The sequence below is a fragment of the Pongo abelii genome, chromosome 20 (genome assembly GCF_028885655.2).
Source record: "Pongo abelii isolate AG06213 chromosome 20, NHGRI_mPonAbe1-v2.0_pri, whole genome shotgun sequence".
Taxonomy (NCBI): domain Eukaryota; kingdom Metazoa; phylum Chordata; class Mammalia; order Primates; family Hominidae; genus Pongo; species Pongo abelii.
The window spans coordinates 19863659-19884995 of NC_072005.2; the positions used below are offsets into that span (position 1 = coordinate 19863659).

A 21337-nucleotide genomic window follows, 5' to 3' on the forward strand; every position below is an offset into this window, starting at 1 on the left:
TGTTGAAGGATCCTTTCTGGACTTGGGCCAAGGTAGACAATTCCAGGACACAGGGACAGATACACTGAATTGATAACAACAAATGTTTTGGAGACCTCAGAGTGAAAAGAAAGGTTTACTCCTTGTATCATCCCCTCCCCGTGGACTGCTTCGATTCTATCGGGGACAGGCCAGCCTCTGGAGGCTGCAAGGAGCCACAAACCTTTCCCAGCTCACACTCTGCACTCCTCAGTCTCTGCTGCTAAAGAATCAGCCTCAGGTAGATGGGACATCCACAGTCTGTCCTCATTACCCAGTCACACCGGGTAGCATGGCCCAAGAGAGCCCTTATCTCTCCCCACCTTAAAACCCTCAGCATCACACAGCAGGAACCAGTCCACAGGGCTTACCAAGGATACGCAGTGAAAACAGAAAAATGTCTGTTATAAACCCCCTAAACCTGAGATGGCTGAAGAGCCAGATTCCTGCACCCCATCTGACTCCCCCAGGCAGTGGGAGATGACCTGAAGCCCCCATTCCCTGGGCAGAGTGGTGTGCCTGGGGAGGCCTGGCAGTGGTGCTGTGCCGTGCCAGACCTTGGCCTGCCAGTCAGTTAGTCCCGCTGGTTGGGTTGAGCCAGGAGCACCCACAAGTCATCAGGGGCTGTGGATTTGTTGCTTGCCGCATACCGCTGAAGTTCAAGGTAGCTAAAGGGTGGAGTCCATCAGTGGGTGGCCGTTCTCGGGAAGCATGATGCGAGTGCTGGCACCTCCCTGGGCAGAGGATGTATAGTGGACAGACTCGCGGGTGGACCGGCGGAGGCACGCGCAGCAGAGGAGGCGGCGGAAGGTGCGGCGCATCTCAGCATCTCGGCAAGAGTACACAGCAGCATTGACCAGTGAGTTGGCCTCGGCCAACAGTAGGAAGTACTTTTCTACAGCCAGGACATTGCAGGACTCACAGCCTAAACCATCCAGGAGCAGTACCACCTGGCCTGGTGTCCAGCAGACCACGAACGCCCCTGTGGGACAGAGGCGGAAGTGAGCAGGGCAAGCTGTCAGAGGCCCGGCACCTACAGCTCTCAGTTTGGGGTTGGAGTGGTCTCCAGAGCTCGAGCAATAGTGGTGAAGTTTGCAGTGCAAGAGCTGCTTGTTTTGCTGATTCTGCAGTGTGACAGGAAGACCTGCTAAGATGGGACATCTATGCTAATTGGTACATAGTGGCCAAGGCACTGGACATTTTGTGTGTGTGTGTGTGTGTGTTTGAGATGGATCTCGCTCTGTCACCAGGCTAGAGTGCAGTGGTGCGATCTTGGCTCACTGCAACCTCTGCCTCCCAGGTTCAAGCAATTCCCCCACCTCAGCCTCCCAAGTAGCTGGGACTACAGGCGTGTGCCACTACACCCGGCTTTTTTTTTTTTTGTATTTTAGTAGAGATGGGGTTTTACCATGTTGGCCAGGATGGTCTCGATCTCCTGACCTCGTGATCTGCCCGCCTCGGCCTCTCGAAGTGTTGGGATTACAGGCATGAGCCACTGAGCCCGGCCTGTGTGTTTTTTTTGAGACAGGGTCTCCTTCTGTCACCTAGGCTGGAGTGCAGTGGCACGGTCACACCTCACTGCAGCATTTGACAGGCTGAGGTAGGACAATCACTTGAGGCCAGGAGTTTAAGACCAGCCTAGGCAATATAGTGAGACCTCGTCTCTACAAAAAATAAAAAATTAGCCAGGTATGGTGGCACATGCCTGTAGTCCCAGCTACTCAGGAAACTGAGGCGGGAGGATCGCCAGAGCCCTGAAGGTCGAGGCTGCAGTGAGCTACGATGGAGCCACTGTAATCCAGCCTAGGCAAGAGTAAGACATTGTCTCTTAAAAAAAAAAAAAAATTTTGAAATTTAAAAATATGGGCCGGGCGCGGTGGCTCATGCTTGTAATACCAGCACTTTGGGAGGCCAAGGCGGGTGGATCACGAGGTCAAGAGATCGAGACCATCCTGGCCAACATGGTGAAACCTGGTCTCTACTAAAAATAGAAAAATTAGCCATGCGTAGTGGCACGCACCTATAGTCCCAGCTACTCAGGAGGCTGAGGCAGGAGAATCACTTGAACCTGGGAGGCAGAAGTTGCAGTGAGCCGAGATTGTGCCACTGCACTCTAGCCTGGGTGACAGAGTGAGACTCTGTCTCAAAAAAAAAAAAATTTAAAAATACATATAGATTAAAAAACAATTTAAAGGCTTTTTGTTAAAACAGGCTTAGCACTGCTAAAAACTCCTTTTTTTTTTTTTTTTTCCTGAGACAGAGTTCTGGAGTTTTGCTCTTGTTGCCCAGGCTGGAGTGCAATGGTGAGATCTCGGCTCACCACAACCTCTGCCTCCTGGGTTCAAGCGATTCTCCTGCCTCAGGCTCCCGAGTAGCTGGGATTACAGGCACGCACCACCATACCCGGCTAATTTTGCATTTTTAATAGAGACGGGGTTTCTCCATGTTGGTCAGGCTGGTCGCGAACTCCCAACTGCAGTTGATCTGCCCGCCTCGGCCTCCCACAGTGCTGGGATTACAGGCGTGAGCCACTGTGCCCGGCCAGCACTGCTAAAAACTCTTAAGGGGTTCCCATGAAACTCAAAATAAGACTCCTGTCCGTGCCCCTTAAGGCCTTGCTGAACTCTCCTTCTCACAAGCCCGCTTTCCTCTTTAGAGGCTCTGGCCTGGTACTGCCTTGAGGTTTTTACTTTCCGTTTCCTCTGCCTGGAACTCTCTCTGTTCCTATCCTCAGCATTCAGGCCTCTGCTCACATATCACCTCCTTGGAGAACATTCCCCACCTAAATCATCCCCCTATCACCCTCTATCAGGTAGCTTGTTTTGTTCATTGCTTCGCAGTGTCTTGTGGGAGATAGGGGGAAGCAGGGTCCCTGTTGCCCCCTGAGGGCCCCACTTACCCAGGATGATGACAACAGTCTTGACCAGGCTGAGTGTGGTCTCTCGGTAGCGGGGGTGGCAGCTGACATGCTCTGCCATGCGCTGCACTCGCCGCCGCACGTAGAAGAAAATGCGGGTGTAGACCGCCACCATGAGCAGGAAGACGAGCAGGCTCGACAGAGCCCAGACGGCCAAATAGGAGCGGCTGAGCAGGGGTGCCATGCGTGAGCAGCGGTCCAGGGCACAGAGGCAGTGCCAGGAGTGGGCAGGCAGCAGCCCCAGGCCCAGGGCAGCCACCCACACACCCACAATGAGCATGACCACGCGGCCACGGGGCAGGCGGCTGTGCAGCTGCACGGCCATCACACTGCGGTGCCGCTCCACGGCGATGGCAAGCAGTGTGGCCACCGACGCAGTGAGGCTTGTGTCCAGCAAGCCCTGCCGCAGGAACCAGCCCTCAAGTGAAAGTCGGGCTGTGCGGGGACCAGTGTGGAACATGAGGAAGAGGTAGGCCACGCCCGCGAAGAGGTCAGCCGCGGCCAGGTTGCCGAGCAGGTAGTAGATGGGCTGGTGGAAGCGGCGGTTGGAGGCGATGGCTGCTATGACCAGCAGATTGGTCAGCAGCACCAGCACGCTGACGGTCAGCCCCAGTGCCACCACGACCACATCCTTGGGCCGCCAGTGGGAGCTGAGCTCTTTGCCACTGTTGTTATAGAAGAAGCCGATGGTCTCGTTGTAGTAGCACTGGCCCATGGTGACCATCTGGGGACACAAGAGATCAGTGCATGTGGCACTTCTTGGAAGGACACAGGGAGGGGCAGCAGCTGCAGAGGAGGGTCAGCGCAGGAAGGACAAGGGTCTCGAATTCAGATGCCTCGGAGCAAAGTGGCAGTGGTGAGGACCACGGTGGCCTGGAAAAAGTAAGCTCCATGGGGCTGGGGTGGGGGTGGAGGAGCAGCTGTTTCTTACCTACTAATAAGACCTGTGTGCAAGACATCCCAAGTCAATAGGTTTTTGAACCAGAAGAAGTGAAACAAAACCCATCTATGGTCGAATCCCAGCCCACCTGCCGCCAATGTGTGACCCGGTTTGGGTTGTGGGGAGAGGAGGGTTAGGGAAAGACAAAGGGGTGTGAGATGCGGGAAGAGACGAGGGAGGGTCACTTTGGTGCCGGAGTCAGTGTAGGGAGCAGAGACCCAGGAGCGTGTGCACACAAGGGTGAGGTCACTTGCTAGAACCCTGCGAGGGGACGGTGCCGAGGCATGGAGGTGATCGGAGTGGACAGAGAGGCGGCCCCAGAAGTTGGTCGGCGGGATTTGGGCGCGAGTGCTTCCCAAGCGGGCGGGGCAATACGCTGTTCCGGGTGGGACGGAGGACACTGGCGGTCTCCGGGACAAAGACAGCGGTTGGGGAAGGGATGGCTGGCCGGGCCTCCAGGCATCTCCAGACTGGGGAAGGGGTAGGGGGTTAAGGGATCAGAGGGCGGCGTCCTGGCCCCGCAGGCACGTGCCGCGCCCTTCCCCCGGGCCCAGGCCCGCACCCGCCCGCCTCCCGTCCGTGCAGGCCTCACCTGGGCCTCCCGTCACGCCGCAGACAAGGCGGGCTCGCGGGGGTTCGGGGCGGGCTCGAGGCCCATGGCCCGGCGACTGCGGCGGGAGCGGTGGAGCGTCCGGGTGCGCCCTGCGCTGGTTGCTGAGAGGGCGCGGGAGGCGGGGTCTCCCCGGCGCCCCGCCCCCGCCACCTGGGGGAGCCCTGCCCCGCCCCGCCACCTGGGGGAGCCCCGCCTCCACGGCCGCGTCGGGGGCGGTGTCGCCCGGAACCGCAGCCCCCCTATTTCCTTCCCGCCTCGCGGCCCCTCGGTAGCCCCTATTTCCGGCGCGGGACCCCTACCCCAGTCCCTGCACACCTCACGCGCCCGCAGTTTCGAGCCTGCGGGGCTGAGTCACTCGGCGACCCGAAAATTCCCGCCGTGACCCCGCGCTGCCCGGGCGGAGCTCCAGGTGGTCTTGGGTCCGCGCCCCCGCTCCGGACCCCCAACCCTCCCAGCCCCACCCCGCTCTCTTCTTCGTGTCCAATCGGCCGCCGAGTTACAAGCCACTCCCTGATCCGACTTGGCTCCCACCGCCCGGACCCCCGCCCAGCTTCGGCTTTCCCAGCTCGCAGTATCAGCGAGCCGCGGCCTCCTGTGCGAGGCCCACCTCTGCGGCCCCAGCTGATCATCGGGCGCACGCTAGGGTTTTGCAATCCCGCCCCCGTACCCCTCACCCTGGGACAGCGCTGCCCCCTGCAAAGCCCGGCCCTGCCCTGCCCTGTGGCTTCCTCCCTCGGCCTCCCCGCGGCGGCCCCGGGCTCCCACGGTCCGGAGCACACAGCCCCATTGTCCCGGTTATCTGTACTTTGTTATACTGTATTTGATTATGCAGGACCGGATCGGGGACGCAGAGCTCCGGGAGGGCCGGGCTGGCGTGACTCAGCCGGGTGCTGCGACCCAGCCCCAACTGCCTTTAGGTAGGTGCTGCAGGGTGTTTGATGATGCAAGAAGGCGGCCTTGAGGCCGGGCGCAGTGGCTCACGCCTGTAATCCCTGCATTTTGGGAGGCCGATGCGGGACGATCACGAGATCAGGTGATCGAGACCATCCTGGCCAACATGGTGAAACCCCGTCTCTACTAAAAATACAAAAAAATTAGCTGGGCATGGTGGCACCCACCTGTAGTCCCGGCTACTCGGGAGGCTAAGTCAGGAGAATCGCTTGAACCCGGGAGGTGGAGGTTGCAGTGAGCCGAGATCGCGCCACTGCACTCCAACCTGGCGACAGAGCAAGACTCCGTCTCAGAAAAAAAAAAAAAAAAAAAAGAGGTCTTGATTCCCCTAATCTGTAAAATGGGGGCGAGGAGTGCTACCCATGCTGGCCTCTCCCCTAGCAGAGATGCACCCAAGGGCATATAGGACACAGTTTATTAGAGGCCATCAGACCTCAGGCACCACCAGGATGTGGAGTCTGAGCTGCCCACCTCCTCCAGGAAGGTCACTTCGAGTCCACGAAGGAGGCAGGCAGGTGTGGGGGAGCGACCACAACCAAAGTAGCAAAAGCACCCCTGTCCCAGGGGTCACAGACTAGGGTGGACCCCAAGGATCTCATAACCTGTATTGACCCTGAGTATTGACCCTGAGTGACCTCTGAGCCCGAGTGGCCCTGATGCTTGGCAGTGACCTGTGTCTAGTGGGGGGGCTCTGGGACATTATCCCCAAAAGGGTTTTAGGCCTCCCCTAGGCCATGTATTAAATAGTTTTTCCTTATAGGAACCCTCTGGACCTCTCCCAGCATTGAACTCCTGGCGGGGTGTTTGGCCACTAGGTGGTGGGAGGTAGGGAGATATGGGTCCGTCTTCACAATCTGGGCCTCTTCCTTACTTAAGGTGCCAGGGTGGTCAGAGATGGTCCTCAGCTTCCTCAGGCTGGACGTCCGGGCAGCAGGTGGCCCTGGGCACAGCCTCGCTGTCCAGTTTCGAGAGTAGCCGGGCTGTCTCCTGGGTGATCTCAAAATGCTTGGGCAGCTGGGTGCGGCGCAGGGGGCTGCCCTCAGGGGAGGCAGCTGCAGGGCTGGGCCCCCGCCCCCGCAAACTCCCTCTGGGCACAGATGTGATGGGGGTCTCCTCGCACAGCTTGGAAGCCACCAGGGCCAGACTGGACAGCTGGTGGGTTACAGGCCTCACACCGCCCCGGGGATACTTCACTGGCTGGCGGCTGAAGTGGCCACGAGACTGTGTCCCCAGGAGTGAGTCCTCTGGGCCTTGGCTGGACACTGTGTGTGGGGTGGGTGGTCAGTGCAGAGCACCTCCAAGTTCTCTGGATATCCCCCCCCAGGAGTCATCTTTTAGCAAGCCATCCTGGGGCCAGGGCACCCCCAGAACTCCTGAGCTTCTCCCTAACATACTCACCTTCCCCTCCCCCATCTTTGGTGTCTTCAGCCACGTCCTCTCTCTGGTCACTCTGTGGAGTTGGAATCTGCAGGGAGAAACCCAAGAATGAGACCCCAACACTAAAATCCCAGTTCTTTGAGATTCCTGGAGAGCCAAGGGCTTGTTCCTGGACATGCAAAAGGAATAGCCAGTGCAAAGGCCCTGAGGTAGGAGCATGCCTGGTGTGTTAGGACGCAGCCCCACCCTGTAATGAATGAGGGAAAGGTGGTAGGAAGTGAGACCAAAGAGGAGTGGGCCCAGGTGGCTCTGCCAGCCACCCCTGACTTTGCACCTACTCTGCACTGGGTGTGGACCACCACTGAACTCCTCCTATGCACAGGGCATGGACAACCACTGAATGTGCACCTGTCATCCTTTGCAGTTTTGGTGTTTGGGGATAGACGATGCCCTTATAAGTGTACTGCTTGGCCAGGCATGGTGGTGCATACCTGTAATCCCAGCACTTTGGGAGGCCGAGGTGGGTGGATTATCTAAGGTCAGGAGTTCGGTGAACTCCAGGAGATGGTGAAACCCCGTCTCTACTAGAAATACAAAATTTAGCCAGGTGTGGTGGTGCATGCCTGTAATCCCAGCTGAGGCAAGAGAATCGCTTGGACCTGGGAGGTGGAGATTGCAGTGAGCTCAGATTATGCCCCTGCACTCCAGTCTGGGTGACAGAATGAGACTCCGTCTCACAAATAATAGTAAGTGTACTGCTTGCCCTTCCAGCATAGAGCAGTGTCATTCATTGAGTCTGGACCGTGGGCTCCATGAGGGTGGGAAAATCCTTGTTTAGCAAATGGCCAGCCTAGCGAGTGGCTCAGCCCTCTCCACATTAGGACCAGGTGGTGCCTCTGAACTACCATCCTGGGCTGCTCTCTGCAACCTTACCAACCTTACTGTTCCATCCTTAGCTAAATGGTTGGCAGTGTCTACACATCAGACACTGTCCAGAGCACTTTATGAGCCATTCCAGCTCTCAGAGACCCACAGTTCACCAGCAGCCACTTCCCAGCTCTGGGCTGCTGCAGGAGAGATCCTTGCTCTCAGGAATGGCAGATGCAGCAAGATACCAGCAGCACAGCCCTTGGGCATGGACTGTTCTAGCAATCCAGAGTGGCGGGTGCTGCTATCTTCCTGGGTCACAGCTGAGCTCTGGATCCAGACTGGTGACCTTTGTTAAAGATTCTACGCCAGGCGGCCGGGCGCAGTGGCTCAAGCCTGTAATCCCAGCACTTTGGGAGGCTGAGGCGGATGGATCACAAGGTCAGGAGATCGAGACCATCCTGGCTAACATGGTAAAACCCCGTCTCTACTAAAAATACAAAAAAATTAGCCGGGTGTGGTGGTGGGTGCCTGTAGTCCCAGCTACTCGGGAGGCTGAGGCAGGAGAATGGCGTGAACCCGGGAGGCGGAGCTTGCAGTGAGCCGAGATCGCGCCACTGCACTCCAGCCTGGGCGACAGAGAGGGACTCCATCTCAAAAAAAAAAAAAAAAAAAAAAAAAGATTCTAGGCCGGGTGCAGTGGCTCATGCCTGTAGTCCCAGCACTTTGGGAGGCTGAGGAGGGCAGATCACCTGAGGTCGGGAGTTTGAGACCAGCCTGACCAACATGGAGAAACCCCTACTCTACTAAAAATAAAAAAAAAATTAGCTGAGTGTGGTGGTGCATGCCTGTAATACCAACTACTCTGGAGGCTGAGGCAGGAGAATCGCTTGAACCCAGAAGGTGGAGGTTACGGTGAACCAAGATCACGCCATTGCACTCCAACCTGGGCAACAAGAATGAAACTCTGTCCAAAAAAGTAAAGGATTCCAACTGCAGCCGGGTGTGGTGGCTCACGCCTATAATCCCAGCACTTTGGGAGGCTGAGGTGGGTGGGTTACTTGAGGTAGGGGGTTGGAGACCAGCCTGGCTAACATGGCGAAACCTTGTCTCTGAGGCATTAGAATTGCTTGAACCCGGGAGGCGGAGGTTGTGGTGAGCCAAGATCGCACCACTGCACTCCAGTTGGGCGACACAGTGAGATTCTGTCTCCAAAAAAAATAAAAGATTCCAACTGCTTACAGTCCCCTTTTAGGGCCATTAACTGCTCAGAGCCTTCATTGTTTCATCTGTAAATGATTCTCATTAACACTGTCTACCTCTCAGGACTGTGGAGAGGACAGCAGGAAGTCTCTATAGTGTCCCCTGCACAGCAGGTGCGCATTCAGTGGTGATCTGTGCCTGTGAATAGCAGATGCAAGGTCTGTGCCTGTGAATAGCAAATGCAAGGTCGGGATAGCTGGCAGAGCCACCTGGGCCCACTCCTCTTTGGTATCACTTCATACCACCTTCCGATCATTCATTACAGGATGGGGCTGCGTCCTAACACACCAGGCACGTTCCTACCTCAGGGTCTTTGCACTGGCTGTTCCCTTTGCCTGGAACACCCTTCACCTGATCAGCATGTGGCCAGCTCACTCCTTCATGTCCTTCCAGTCTTCGCTCAAGTCCATCTGCTCTCTAAGACCCGCCCCCACCATCCTACTTAGTGATACAAACTCCACCTCCCACCGTGATGCTCCCTGGTGTCATGTGTCTTACTCCACCTTTTTTTTTTTTTGAAACAAAGTCTTGCTCTATTGCCCAGGCTGGAGTGCAGTGGCATGATCTCGGCTCACTAAAACCTCTGCTTCCTGGGCTCAAGCGATTCTCCTGCCTCAGCCTCCTGAGTAGCTGGCATTACAGGTACACACCACCACACCCGGCTAATTTTTGTATTTTTAGTAGAGACAGGTTTCTTCTTGTTGGTTGGACTAGTCTCGAACTCCTGACCTCAGGTGATCCGCCCGCCTCAGCCTCCCAAGGTGCTGGGATTACAGACGTGAGCCACCGCGCCCAGCCATTACTCTACCTTTTCATGATCGATTACCCTTATCATCATCACCTCATCACATTCCAGGTAACTGAGTTTGTGTCACGTATATGGTTGGTCTTTCCCCACTAAAACACAGGCACTGAGAGGGCAGGGTCTTTGGATATTTAGCTCGTGGATGTATCTGCAATGCCTACGACAATGCTTGGCCCAAAATACATGTTCAATAAATATTCTGTTGGAGGAATGAATGATCACCCATGTTAGTACCTCTGCAGGGCTGTCCCCTTTTGTTACAACATCACTGCCCACTGCTCATTCCTCACTATTCCTTCCAGAATGAACACAAGTTAAATGAGGAAGGGAGGAAGAGAATGAAGGAAATTTTAAAAGGAAAGGAAGGAAGGCGAAAGAGAAGGTAAGAGAATTGAACAGAGATAAGGCCCTCTCCATAGCTGTGGGCCCAGTGGGTTCTTACCTCGGTAGGTGCGGCCGTGGGATGCTGCTCCAGGGTACTGTGGTGCTGGGGGTCTGGGCCAGGGTCTGAGGCTAGGACTGGGGGCTGGGAGTCTGGGTCAAGGTGCGGGGGTGGCGGTTGGGAGCTGGTTGTGAGGGGCCCAGGGGCTGGGCTGGAGTCTTGGGGCGGGGGCTCAGTGGCCTGGGGGAGCTCATCCATCCCAAAGATCTGCTCGTAGTGCACGATGAGGAACTCCACAAGCTGGGCCTGATGCCCAGAGTCCAGCAGGCAGGTGACAGGGATGGCGCCGGCTGCCCGCGGGCCGTCCAGCGGCCGCAGCAGTGTTGGCCCAAACACAATGCCCAGGTTGTTGGCAGACATCTTGTTTTCCATAAACCGTGCAGCCACCCTGGGGATGGTGTGAAGAGAAAGGTCAGGGTACAGGGTGCAAGGTCATTGGTCTGAGGGTAAGGGTGGGACCCGCAGGCCAGCCTAGTGGTGACTTGCCCATGTCACAGGTGTAAGTTGTTTGAGACCAGCAGCCACATATCCAGAGCTGGAGGTCAGGGGTCAGTACCCAAAGTTATGAATCATGGATTAAGGTTCAGAGTTCAGAAAACACAGGTCAAAGGTCAGAGGTCAGTGTCGGGGTCAGCCAGGGAAGTCAGTAGTCGCATGTCCAGGGAAGAGGGTCGCGTTTCAAGGCTCAAGGACCCATGCACACCTGAACAGATGGGCCACCAGGTGCCGCAGGGTGTTGTAGTTAGAGTCAGGCAGCTGTACCAAGAGGGTCTTCAGCGAGCGGATAACCTCAGGGCTGGGGCTGGGGGTCCCAGGGTCGTCCCCAGGGTCTGCATGCAAGGTCTTAGCCAGAGAGATGAAGGCGTCGTAGAGGTGGAAGGGGATCACAGGGTCGGTGAGCTGGGGGTGGAACGGAGGGCGCAACACGAGCGTGGGTGGGCTGTGGAGGGCCCCTGCCCACGTCCCCCTCAGTGTCCTGAGCACCCACCTCTTGAAGAAATCGCTTGAGGACACTCGAGACGTCATGAGGCGAGTTCCCCGACAGCTCCACCAACGCTCGGCCATTCTCGAAAGCCTGGCACAGCCGCTCCACACGGACCCGGGACCCGCTGACCCGGTAAATGCCCTGCAGGGTGAGGGTGAGAAACAGACGCCCAGTTCGTGATAGGACATTGATTCGGTCAGGTCACTTCTGAGGATGATGAAGGGTCAGGGCAGCACCTGCACATCCAGGGCACGGTGTTCTATCTCAGCCGTGCACTTCGTGACCACAAAGGGTACCTCCTCTGGGAAGTCCCTAGGTAGCTGCAGGAAATCAACCCCAAAGAGGGATGTCCGGGCTGGGAGCCGCCTGTGTCCACAGAGGATCAGGAGAGTCTCCAGGCAGCGCTTGTGGCAGGTCAGAAAGCACTGCAGGGAAGGTCACAGGGACAGGGAGGTCATTAGGGACCAGTAGGGGAAGAGAAGGTTACAAGGATCCTCAAGGAATGGGGGCTTATGGGAGACATCAGGTTAGGGTGGGTCCCGGGGGCAGAAAGGCTGTAGGAATCTCAGGTCAGGGAGATGATCAAGGGTCAGCAAAGGTCATTTGGTCATTAGCCCAGGCCACACCTCCTCACACTCCGTCCCGCTGACCATGAAGGCTTCGCACTCGCGGCACTTGGCTGGGCCCCGCAGTCGCCGCAGCCGGTGGGTCTGAGCTGCGCTGGACAGTGTCCACTTCCTGAAGGGGCTGCCCAGCCCGTTCTCCAGCCCGTCTGCCAGGTCTGCAGGGAGACAGGGTCAGGAGTGCCTGGTGCCCTGCCCTGTCCCATCCTGCCCTACCCTGCTTCAGCCTCACCAGGGTCTCGCTCCTCAAAGTCATCTGAGGACTCAGTGCCTGTGGACGAAGCCTTCACCAGCCGCCTCGTGCCAGCGCCTGGGGTCAGAGGAATCATGGGAGATTCCTGGGCTATGGGAGGCACTCCTGGTTTTTAGGGCTTCCAGAACCACCCACTAATTCCCAAGGGGTCAGAAGTCAGGAGGGGGATTGGACAGGTCAGTGGTTAAGGGTTGGAGAATTGGGTCAGCAACCTGGGGGTGTGGTTCATAAGCTGGATCAAGAGGTTGAGGAAATAGGCCGGGCGCAGTGGCTCACACCTGTAATCCCAGCACTTTGGGAAGCTGAGGCAGGAGGATCACATGAGGCAAGGAGTTTGAGACCAGCCTGGCCAACATGGCAAAACCTCGTCTCTACTAAAAATACAAAAATTAACCAGGCATGGTGGCAGGCACCTGTAGTCCCAGCTACTTGGGAGGCTGAGGCACAAGAATCGCTTGAACCTGGGAGGCGGAGGTTGCAGTGAGCCAAGATCGTACCACTGCACTCCAGCCTGGGCAACAGAGCAAGACTCTGTCTCAAAAAAAAAAAAAAAATAGAAGAAGAAAGAAAAGAAAAGGCTGGGCGTGGTGGCACACACCTGTAATCCCTGCACTTTGGGAGACTGAGGCGGGTGGATCACCTGAGGTCAGGAGTTCCAGATCAGCCTGGCCAACATGGTGAAACCCTGTCTCTACTAAAAAATACAAAAATCAGCCGGTGTGGTGGTGCACACCTGTAATCCCAGCTACTCCAGAGGCTGAGACAGGAGAATCGCTTGAATCTGGGAGGTGGAGGTTGCAGTGAGCCGAGATCACGCCACTGCACTCCAGGCTGGGCGACAGAATGAGACTGTCTCAAATAAACAAACAAATAAATAAATAAATAATTTTAAAAAAGGTAAAAAAAGAGGTTGAGGAAATAGGTCAGGGATGTGGGGTAGGTCAGAGGTCAAAGATAGTTAAAGATTGAGGGTCAGAGCTTGGCCAGGGGCTGGAGGATGGTCACAGGTGGAGTGTGTGTCAGGACCAGGTCCTATCCTTACCTGGGCTGGAAGTGGGAGAGTCCAGGGACCGAGACTCGCTGCCGCCACCCACGCTGTCCACATCACTGCCCGGAGTGGGGCCTGGAGTCCCTAGGTGGCACAGGTCAATAAAGATGGTCCTCTGCTCCCAAACCCCACTCCTGCAGCCCACCTTTGTGTGGGTGGAACGAACTCCTGGCACCACTCCCACCCGGCCCTCATTGCACTCACCTTGCCAGCGCCAGCCTGTGCCCGGATCCTCCCAAGGGCCTGGCTCAGCTGAATTCTCATCCAGCCTTGGAGGTAGAGGCCCAGAGAGCTTCTTTCTGATGTCCAGAGGGGAGCTGAGAAGACAGAAGTTTGAAGGTTTGAATCCCAGGAAACTGGCCTGGGGTGATGGCACCCAGGCATCATGTCTAGGTACCAACTCCAAGCACTTGGGTCTGCAAACCCTGACACCCAGGGCATTGTGGCCCCTGAAATACAGTAGCCCCACATTTCTGCCCCTGCCCCTAGGACTGGGACAACCCATTCACCCTCCTAAGGCCCCCGAGAGCCTGGAGTACTAAATTCCACTAAGGCTTTGCGTTCTCTAACCTCGAGTAACCAGCCTGCGGTGCCAACAGCCTGGCATCGCGATTCCGGGGCTCGTTCCCGACTCCCTGCTCCAGTGACCCACCTGTTCGCGGAGGGAACGAACTCCTGGAAGGAGAAGGCGGGCGGCGGGGGCGGCGGGGCCTCGGGCCGCAGCGCCCGTACGAACTCCTGGTAGCGCTGGCCCGGCTCAAAGGGCGCACAGCACTCGGCCAGGGCGGCGAAGGCACGGGGGCCACGCTCCGCCTGCGCCCCCCGCAGCCCGAAGAGACTCAGGGTCACCTGCCGGGTGGAGACAGCAGGTTGGGGAGGGGCGGGGCCTGGGAGTCTGGGGGCAGGGCCAGAGCTGGGGCGGGGCTTGAGAGAGACGCGAACGTGGTCAGGGTTTGGGACGCACCTGGGCGGCTTAGGAACTAGGGCAGTCGGCCAGGGGACCCAGGCGTGGTCAGAGCAGGGGCTGGTCATCCAGGGGACAGGACCTCATGGGGTGGAGCCGAGACAGTGGGTCTGGGGGCGGGAACTGGCTGTCGAGGGAAATGGCCTAGTCCTGGTGTCTCCAGGGTGGCTTAGGGGCGAGGAGTGGGGCACTCAGTCGGGGACCCAACGGGGTGAGGGGAGGATGGCCTTGGGGATGGGCCTCACCCGCCTCAGCACTTCATCCCCCTGAAACACCAGCTTGCGCACGTGCGACACGATTCGCTGCTTGGCGATCTCCAGGTCCTGCTGCCGCGCGTTGGCCTCGCGGACACAGGCCTGGTACAGCGCCTCGGCCTCCTGCGCCTGGGGAAACGGGAGGCCAGGGGCGGGGTGGGGCGCGTGTGGGCGAGAGTGGAGGGCAGGGGGCGCCAAAGCGCTACAGGGGCTCGGGGCCGGGTGCCCACCTTGGCCTGGGCCTCCTCTCGCGAGCGCCGCCGCCGCTCCTGCTGCTTGCTAGGTCCCGGCGAGGCCTGGGGGGCCGGGTCCTCAGGGGACCCCTGGGAGCGAGCCCGCAGGTCCTCGCTGCGTTGCACATACTGCAGCTGGGCGCGCCGAAGTGCCTGCACCGCCTCATTCTGGGGGATGATGAGGAGAAGGTCAGCGTCCCGGCCTCTCTCTCACCCTACCCCTCCACCCATTCCAAGCCTCACCATCCGCTTCTGCTCCTTCATCCACTGCTCCTTGAACTCCTTCCGCCACTTCTCAATCTCAGTCCGTTTGGCGGCGAGGGGCTGGCAAGGGTTGGGGATGGGGTGGAGACGCTGCCTTAGGGCCACCCCAGAAGCAGCCACCCAGTCCTTCCATTCCTGCGCCATGTGCTTTGCCACCTCTGGACTCTATTTTTTTTTTTTTTTGAGACGGAGTTTTGCCCTTGTTGCCCAGGCTGGAGTACAAGTGGGCAATCATGGCTCACTGCAGCATTGAACTTGAACTCTTGAGTTCAAGGAATCCTCCAGCCTCAGCCTCTCAGTAGCTAGGACTACAGGCATGTGCACTAGGCCTAGTTAATTTAAAAAACAATTTCTTTTTTTTGGTTGGCCAGGTGTAGTGGCTCATACCTTTAATCCCAGCACTTGGGAGGCCAAAGCGGGCAGATCACCCGAGGTCAGGAGTTGGAGACCAGCCTGACCAACATGGTGAAACCCCGTCTCTACAAAAATACAAAAATTATAAAGATGTGATGGCATGCTCCTGTAGTCCCAGCTACTCGGGAGGCTGAGGCAGGAGAATCACTTGAACCCAGGAGGCGGAAGTTGCAGTGAGCTGAGATCATGCCACTGCACTCCAGCCTGGATGATAAAGTGAGACTCTGTCTCAAAAAAAAAAATAAATAAATAAATTTTTTTGGGTAGATAAAAACAGGGATCTCACTATGTTGCCCAGGTTAGTCTTGAACTCCTGGCCTCAAGCAATCCTCCATCCTCAGCCTCCTAGTAGCTAGCACTACAGACATGTGCACCAGGCCCAGCTAATTAAAAAACTTTTTTTTTTTTTTGTAGAGATAGGGGGTCTCACTATGTTGCCCAGGTTGGTCTCAAACTCCTGGGCTCAAGCAATCCTCCCTCCTTGGCCTCCATAAGTGCTGGGATTACAGGCATGAGCCACTGTGCCTGGCTGGACCCTTTTCTGAGTCAGTATTCTCCTCCTGGGGTCTTCTCCAGACCTGCTCTCCCCAACCCCTGAGTCCAGAAATCTCATGTGGTCACCCCATCCTTTCTGCTTGGAAGCAGAGACACCAAGGCTTTCCTCCTGAGAACACTCAGCACCTCGTTCCCCTCCCCACAAACAAAAATGGTTTTTGGCTGGGCGTGGTGGCTCATGCCTGTAATCCCACCACTTTGGGAAGCTGAGGTAGGTGGATTACCTGAGGTCAGGAGTTTGAGACCAGCCTGGCCAACATGCTGAAACCCCATCTGTACTAAAAATAAAAAATTAGCTGGGCGTGGTGGCAGGCGCCTGTAATCCCAGCTACTCAGGAGGCTGAGGCAGGTGAATTGCTTGAACCCAGGAAGCGGAGGTTGCAGTGAGCTGAGATCACACCATTGCACCCCAGCCTGGGCAAAAGAGCAAGAGACTCTGTCTCAAGAACAAAAGTAAAGTGAAGTTTTGCAATTGCACAGGAAGCCCAGCTTGAATCTTTGCTGGGTAACCTTGGGCAAGTTCCCAAGCATCCCCGGGCCTCAGCTTCCTCATCAGTGAAATGGCGATGTTGGTAGTGGTGCCTTCTTCCCAGCTTGCTGGGAACCGAGGGGATCAGGCCTGAACGACAGCAGGACAGCAGGGTGCCCTCTGTAACATTCCGCCCTGCCCCCCTCACCTGGTAGTAGTCTCTTTTCTGCTGGGCCACTGTCTCCATGGCCAGGGCTCCCAGGCTGAGATCATGCTCCAGAAACAGGGTGTAGATGTACTGCAGAGGCATGTGGCTCTGGGGGAGACAGAGTGGTGTAGGAGGATACTGAAGATCTGTGGGGGACAAAGGTAGGGTTCTAGGGGGCTTGGGCTCTCCGGGGGGTCTGGTCATGACTACCTGCTGTTGAATGGACACCTTGCCAGCTTCAGCGATCTTCATGGTGCTCTTAGCAAACTCCAGCTCTAGGGGAAGAGAGAGCAGGGCTCTGGGTCTAGCTGGGGTCTGGGGACTGCCTGGTGACTGGGGCTGGGCGGAAGAGGTCCTCACCATAGCTGGCTCTCTTTTCAGTCCAGGCAAGCAGTTCCTTGGCATAGCGGCTCCAGGTCTTGGCATATTCCAGGGCTGCGTCCACACCCCCCTTTGTCCGAATGAGCCGCAAGTCCAGTTCCTCCCCTGGGGAAGATGGATGGACCTCTGACCTTTGCACCCTAGTCTGCTATGGATGTCTTCCCTAAGCCCCCAGACCAGACCAGTGGCACCTGTCCTACAGCCTCACAGCTCCCCAAACACTGCTTTGGGATCACTTGTCCTGGTTGCAATTTTACAGACTCACTGTTCTTTGTTTTTGATTTTTTATTTTATTATTTATTTATTTATTTATTTTTGAGACTGTGTTTCGCTCTTGTTGCCCAGGCTAGAGTGCAATGGCGCGATTTTGGCTCACCAAAACCTCCGCCTCCTGGGTTCAAGCGATTCTCCTGCCTCAGCCTCCCGAGTAGCTGGGATTACAGGCATGCGTCACCACGCCTGGCTAATTTTTTGTATTTTTAGTAGAGACGAGGTTTCTCCATGTTGGTCAGGCTGGTCTCGAACTCCCAATCTCAGGTGATCTGCCCGCCTCGGCCTCCCAAAGTGCTGGGATTACAGGCGTGAGCCACCGTGCCCGGCCTGTGTTTGATTTTTTTTTTTTTTTTTTGAGGCGGAGTCTCGCTCTGTCACTCAGGTTGGAGTGCAATGGCCCTATTTTGACTCACTGCAAGCTCCGCCTCCTGGGTTCACGCCATTCTCCTGCCTCAGCCTCCTGAGTAGCTGGGACTACAGGCACCCGCCACTGCGCCCAGCTAAATTTTTTTGTAATTTTTAGTAGAGACAGGGTTTCACCGTGTTAGCCAAGATGGTCTCGATCTCCTGACCTCGTGATCCACTCGCCTCAGCCTCCAAAGTGCTGGGATTACAGGCGTGAGCCACCGCGCCTGGCCCTGTGTTTGACTTTTTTGGACATGGTCTTGCTCTGTCATCCAGGCTAGAGTGCAGAGGCGCGATCGTATCTCACTGCAGCCTCAAAGTCCTGGGCTTAATCAGTCCTCCAGCCTCAGCTTCCAAAGTAGCTGGGAATACAGGCACACACCACCATACCCAGCTAATTAAAAAAATATTTTTTCTTTTGGTAGGGATGGTGTCTTACTCTTGCCCAGCATGGTCACGAATTCCTGGCTTCAAGTGATCCTCCTACCTCAGCCTCCACCCTGCCTGGAGTCTCCCTGAGGGCTGGGACTGAGATCTGTCGTGTGTACTGCCATATTCCCAAAACCTAAATGATGCCTTGCATGGAACAGGGGATCAGTGGTGATTTGTTGAAGGAAAGACTCCTGTCTGTCCCCACTGTCCTGGCCTCCAGACCTCCCTACCTGTGAGGGGTACAGGACCCTCTGGGGAGGGGCCGCTCCAACAGCTGGCTTCGTTGGTCTGTGGGGGAGGGAGACAGTATTCAGAAGCAAACAGGGCAGGGACCTGGCCTTCCTAAGGCCCCCTCTGCTTGAGGCCTTCCTCCCTATTCCCCTACTCCCCACTCACAACAGTGGCTGTAGGGGTCTTGTCAGGTTCTGGGTCTTCTGAGAGTAGAGGGTCTCCAGCCAGCATCTCAAGGGTCCTGGGGGATAAAGGTGTGTCAGGATGCTACCTTACACCCAGTCTGTCCTGCCAAGGGGTGCTGGGGACCTTAGGGTTGTTTGTGACAAACATCACCTCTGTGGCATCTCTTGTGTCTGGGAGGTCCGAAGAATGGTGTTTTGGGGGAATCAGGTGAGTTTTTTTTAAATAGGACTTGAAAAAGGGTCTGAAGGGCCCCAGGTAACTCTGGGGTTCATAGAGTGGGATTATAGGGATCGCAAATGTTTTAAGGGGTTACAAGGATATGTAGGGGTTCTAGGACCACTTTGGGGATTTCCAGTCTATTTAGGGGGACACTTTTAGGATACCGAGGCATTTTGGAGGGTCTCATCCTAGACTTCTCTGGTTATTAGGTATGTAGGTCCAGATGTTACAGGTTCCAAATGGGACTTCAGGGCACCTAAATGGTTAGGGGCTTGGGGCATCTTGGTAGGATTTGGGGGTGATCCAGGCTCAGACTCACACATTCCCCAGTGAGATTTCGAGGTTGTCCAGGCTCCGGAAGATGTCACTGTACCTCTTCCTGCCCTCAGGAGCTGGGGGGAGTCCTAGGGGAGGGGAGTGTAATACATGGGCTAACCACTGCCTCCCTCCACCCACAGCACCTCAACCAGTCTCATTTGGAGGAGGTGGAAGAGAAAGGGAAAGAGAGAGAGAAAGAGGGCTGGGGGGGCTTGGTTGGGGCCAACTCGAGGCAGGCAGATGGACTCACACACCACCAGAGACCAGAGACAGCTGCTCGGGGAACAGAGACACCCACACCCTGGGTCTGCCTGCACCCAGAAGCAAACCAACAAAACAGATGCCCCAGATGCAATCACGCTGTCCCGAGAAGAGAGCCGGTCTGACAATGGAACCACAGGCTAGACAGATAGAAATACACAAGGGACAGCCAGGCAGAGCCTGGGGCAGAAACACACATGGAGAGACTGAAGCCATGAGGGACATAAAGACTGAATGACACTCCACATACACAACACAGACACAAAGACGGCCGGAAACACCAAGTCGGACCCTGCCACATTTCTGCTGCTGCCCCCCTGCCCCCTCTCCTAGGGGGCCCAGACCAGCACTGCCGACTCCCCAGGGCTACAGAGGGGCCCTGTGGGGATCCTACCGCGTTGCCCTCTCCCTCAGCAGTCGTGGCACCCTGCCCCCACCACAAAAATCAGAAGCAGAAGCAGCCACTTCCCCTTCCTGGGCCCCCTCCCCCAGGCGTCTGGGGTGAGGGATCAAAAGGGGGAGGTGGAGTGAAGGGCTGGCGTCCTGAACCCATCCAGGCATAGGGCTCCCCACAATGGAGGATCCCTGGGTCCTTCCCATTCAGGAACTCCTCTCCTGGCTCTCAGGACGGAGCGGGGCAAGTGTGTGCCCTCAATGTAGGAAGCAGGGGATGGTCGGGGGAGGCCCCTCCCGGATCCCCGACCCCCTACCCGGCTCTGCTGCGTCCATGTCTGGGCCCGGGGATCGCTCTGCGGGGACCGGGATGGGGATGGGGTCGCGCGCCGGCGGGGCCGAGCCCCGATTTCCTGCCGCCGCAGCCGCAGCCGCCGCCGCCTGTGTTCCGCGTCGCCCTGCCCAGCGGAGGCCACGCCCCCGCATCAGACCACGCCCCCGTAGCCCGGAAGCCTTGATAGTGCCCTTCTCTACCTAAGCCGCCTGAAACTGGGTCGGGCCAGGGCCCCCTGAGCGACCACTCGAGGCTGCAGTGCCCCTGACCTGGGCATCCTAAGACTTCATCTAGGCCATAGGTTCCCTCCCAGATCTTTGTGCTACACCAAATCCCACGGAGCCCCAGCCCCCTCCTCCCTGAATGGTTGCAGAGTCCACCCGTCCCGGGGAGCCTCTCCCAGGAGCTCCCACAACCCGCGACCCCGGGGATCCCCTTGCCCAGCTTGTCTCTCGGAGCCCTGAAATCACCTGGGCCTCGCTGGAGCCATGGCGCCCCCTGGTGGAGGCCTGATACTCTGTCCGATTCCAACCAAAATTCTAATACTCAGGCTGGAGAACCCCTGGGGGACGCCCCTTCCGTGACCCTCAAAGCTGGATCAGGCTCAAGGCCCCAATTACAGCACACCAGGGAGCAGCCCTTTTAGGTAGGGAGTGGAGGTTTGTCCAGAAGCACCAGCTCTGGGGTTGCCACAAGCTGCTTGTCAGTTATAAAACTGCTCCCACACCCAGCGCAGCGGAATTTTGGGGCTGGAAATAGACTTTAAAGTATGTTTATAACTTTGTGTCCAAAGGCTTTGGCTGTTAAGGAGGCAAGGATTCTCTGACTGGCTCCGTGCTGCCTACTCTGCAGCTCTTGAGTTGTGATGAGTCCATTGAAAGGAATAATACTATCGACCTAAGAGCCAAGCCAGGTTTCCAGGTCACATCCTGGCTGATGCTCAGCCAGAGCTCCCCGACTGTGACATGAGATAGTAGAGCAGCGGAGGACCCCAAAGAGCGTGACAGAGTCAGTACTTGTTTTTTTTGAGTTGGGAGTCTCACTCTGTTGCCCAGGCTGGAGTGTAGTGGCGTCATCTCGGCTCACTGCAAGCTCCACCTCCTGGGTTCACGCCATTCTCCTGCCTCAGCCTCCCGAGTAACTGGGAATACAGGCGCCCGCCACCACGCCTGGCTGATTTTTTGTATTTTTAGTAGAGACAGGGTTTCACCATGTTAGCCAGGATGGTCTCGATCTCCTGACCTTGTGATCGGCCTGCCTCGGCCTCCCAAAGTGCTGGGATTACAGGCTTGAGCCACCAGACAGAGTTAATACTCGTAATGATGCAGATCATATTCCTCAAGTCTCAGACACCACCCGAGAGGAAGGCATGCTGTTATGTATTATGGGAAAGAAAAAAATACTACACATCCTAAGGCTTCTCTCAGCACCTGAGTTGTTA

The 21337-nt window shown here is 56.8% G+C and overlaps 2 protein-coding genes and 1 long non-coding RNA gene across 15 annotated transcripts; 1 reads left to right on the top strand and 2 right to left on the bottom strand.

The window, feature by feature from the left end:
- Positions 1-98: 98 nt before the first annotated feature.
- On the bottom strand, positions 99-6429 carry LPAR2 (lysophosphatidic acid receptor 2). 10 transcript variants are annotated; one of them, XM_024236818.3, is made up of 4 exons: positions 4468-4572; positions 4136-4345; positions 2918-3659; positions 99-1000 (listed from the first exon to the last, which is right to left on the bottom strand). In XM_024236818.3, the coding sequence occupies exons 3-4, from the start codon at positions 3657-3659 to the stop codon at positions 687-689; spliced, it is 1056 nt and encodes a 351-aa protein (XP_024092586.1). In that variant the 5' UTR covers positions 4136-4345; positions 4468-4572; the 3' UTR covers positions 99-686. The 10 variants fall into 10 exon arrangements, with proteins under 10 accessions (XP_024092586.1, XP_054394774.1, XP_054394777.1 ...); XM_054538799.2 differs by having other exon boundaries at positions 4130-4345; XM_054538802.2 differs by lacking the exons at positions 4136-4345; positions 4468-4572 and adding an exon at positions 6311-6429.
- GMIP (GEM interacting protein) lies at positions 5841-21073 on the bottom strand. Of its 4 annotated transcripts, none has more exons than XM_054538788.2 (21): positions 19880-21073; positions 18910-18994; positions 18351-18426; positions 18185-18242; positions 16824-16949; positions 16674-16738; positions 16464-16571; positions 14797-14877; positions 14551-14721; positions 14312-14449; positions 13755-13951; positions 13307-13419; positions 13097-13177; positions 12034-12111; positions 11805-11959; positions 11415-11603; positions 11182-11319; positions 10897-11093; positions 10194-10581; positions 6838-6904; positions 5841-6701 (listed from the first exon to the last, which is right to left on the bottom strand). In XM_054538788.2, the coding sequence occupies exons 1-21, from the start codon at positions 20046-20048 to the stop codon at positions 6328-6330; spliced, it is 3054 nt and encodes a 1017-aa protein (XP_054394763.2). In that variant the 5' UTR covers positions 20049-21073; the 3' UTR covers positions 5841-6327. The 4 variants fall into 4 exon arrangements, with proteins under 4 accessions (XP_054394763.2, XP_002829019.3, XP_054394764.2 ...); XM_002828973.5 differs by having other exon boundaries at positions 13097-13186; positions 19880-21071; XM_054538789.2 differs by lacking the exon at positions 12034-12111 and having other exon boundaries at positions 19880-21072.
- Positions 9480-18191, top strand: LOC134760634 (uncharacterized). The gene is made up of 4 exons (XR_010138450.1): positions 9480-9802; positions 10054-10133; positions 11191-11310; positions 17948-18191. It is a non-coding gene; the product is annotated as an uncharacterized LOC134760634 (long non-coding RNA).
- Positions 21074-21337: the final 264 nt, after the last annotated feature.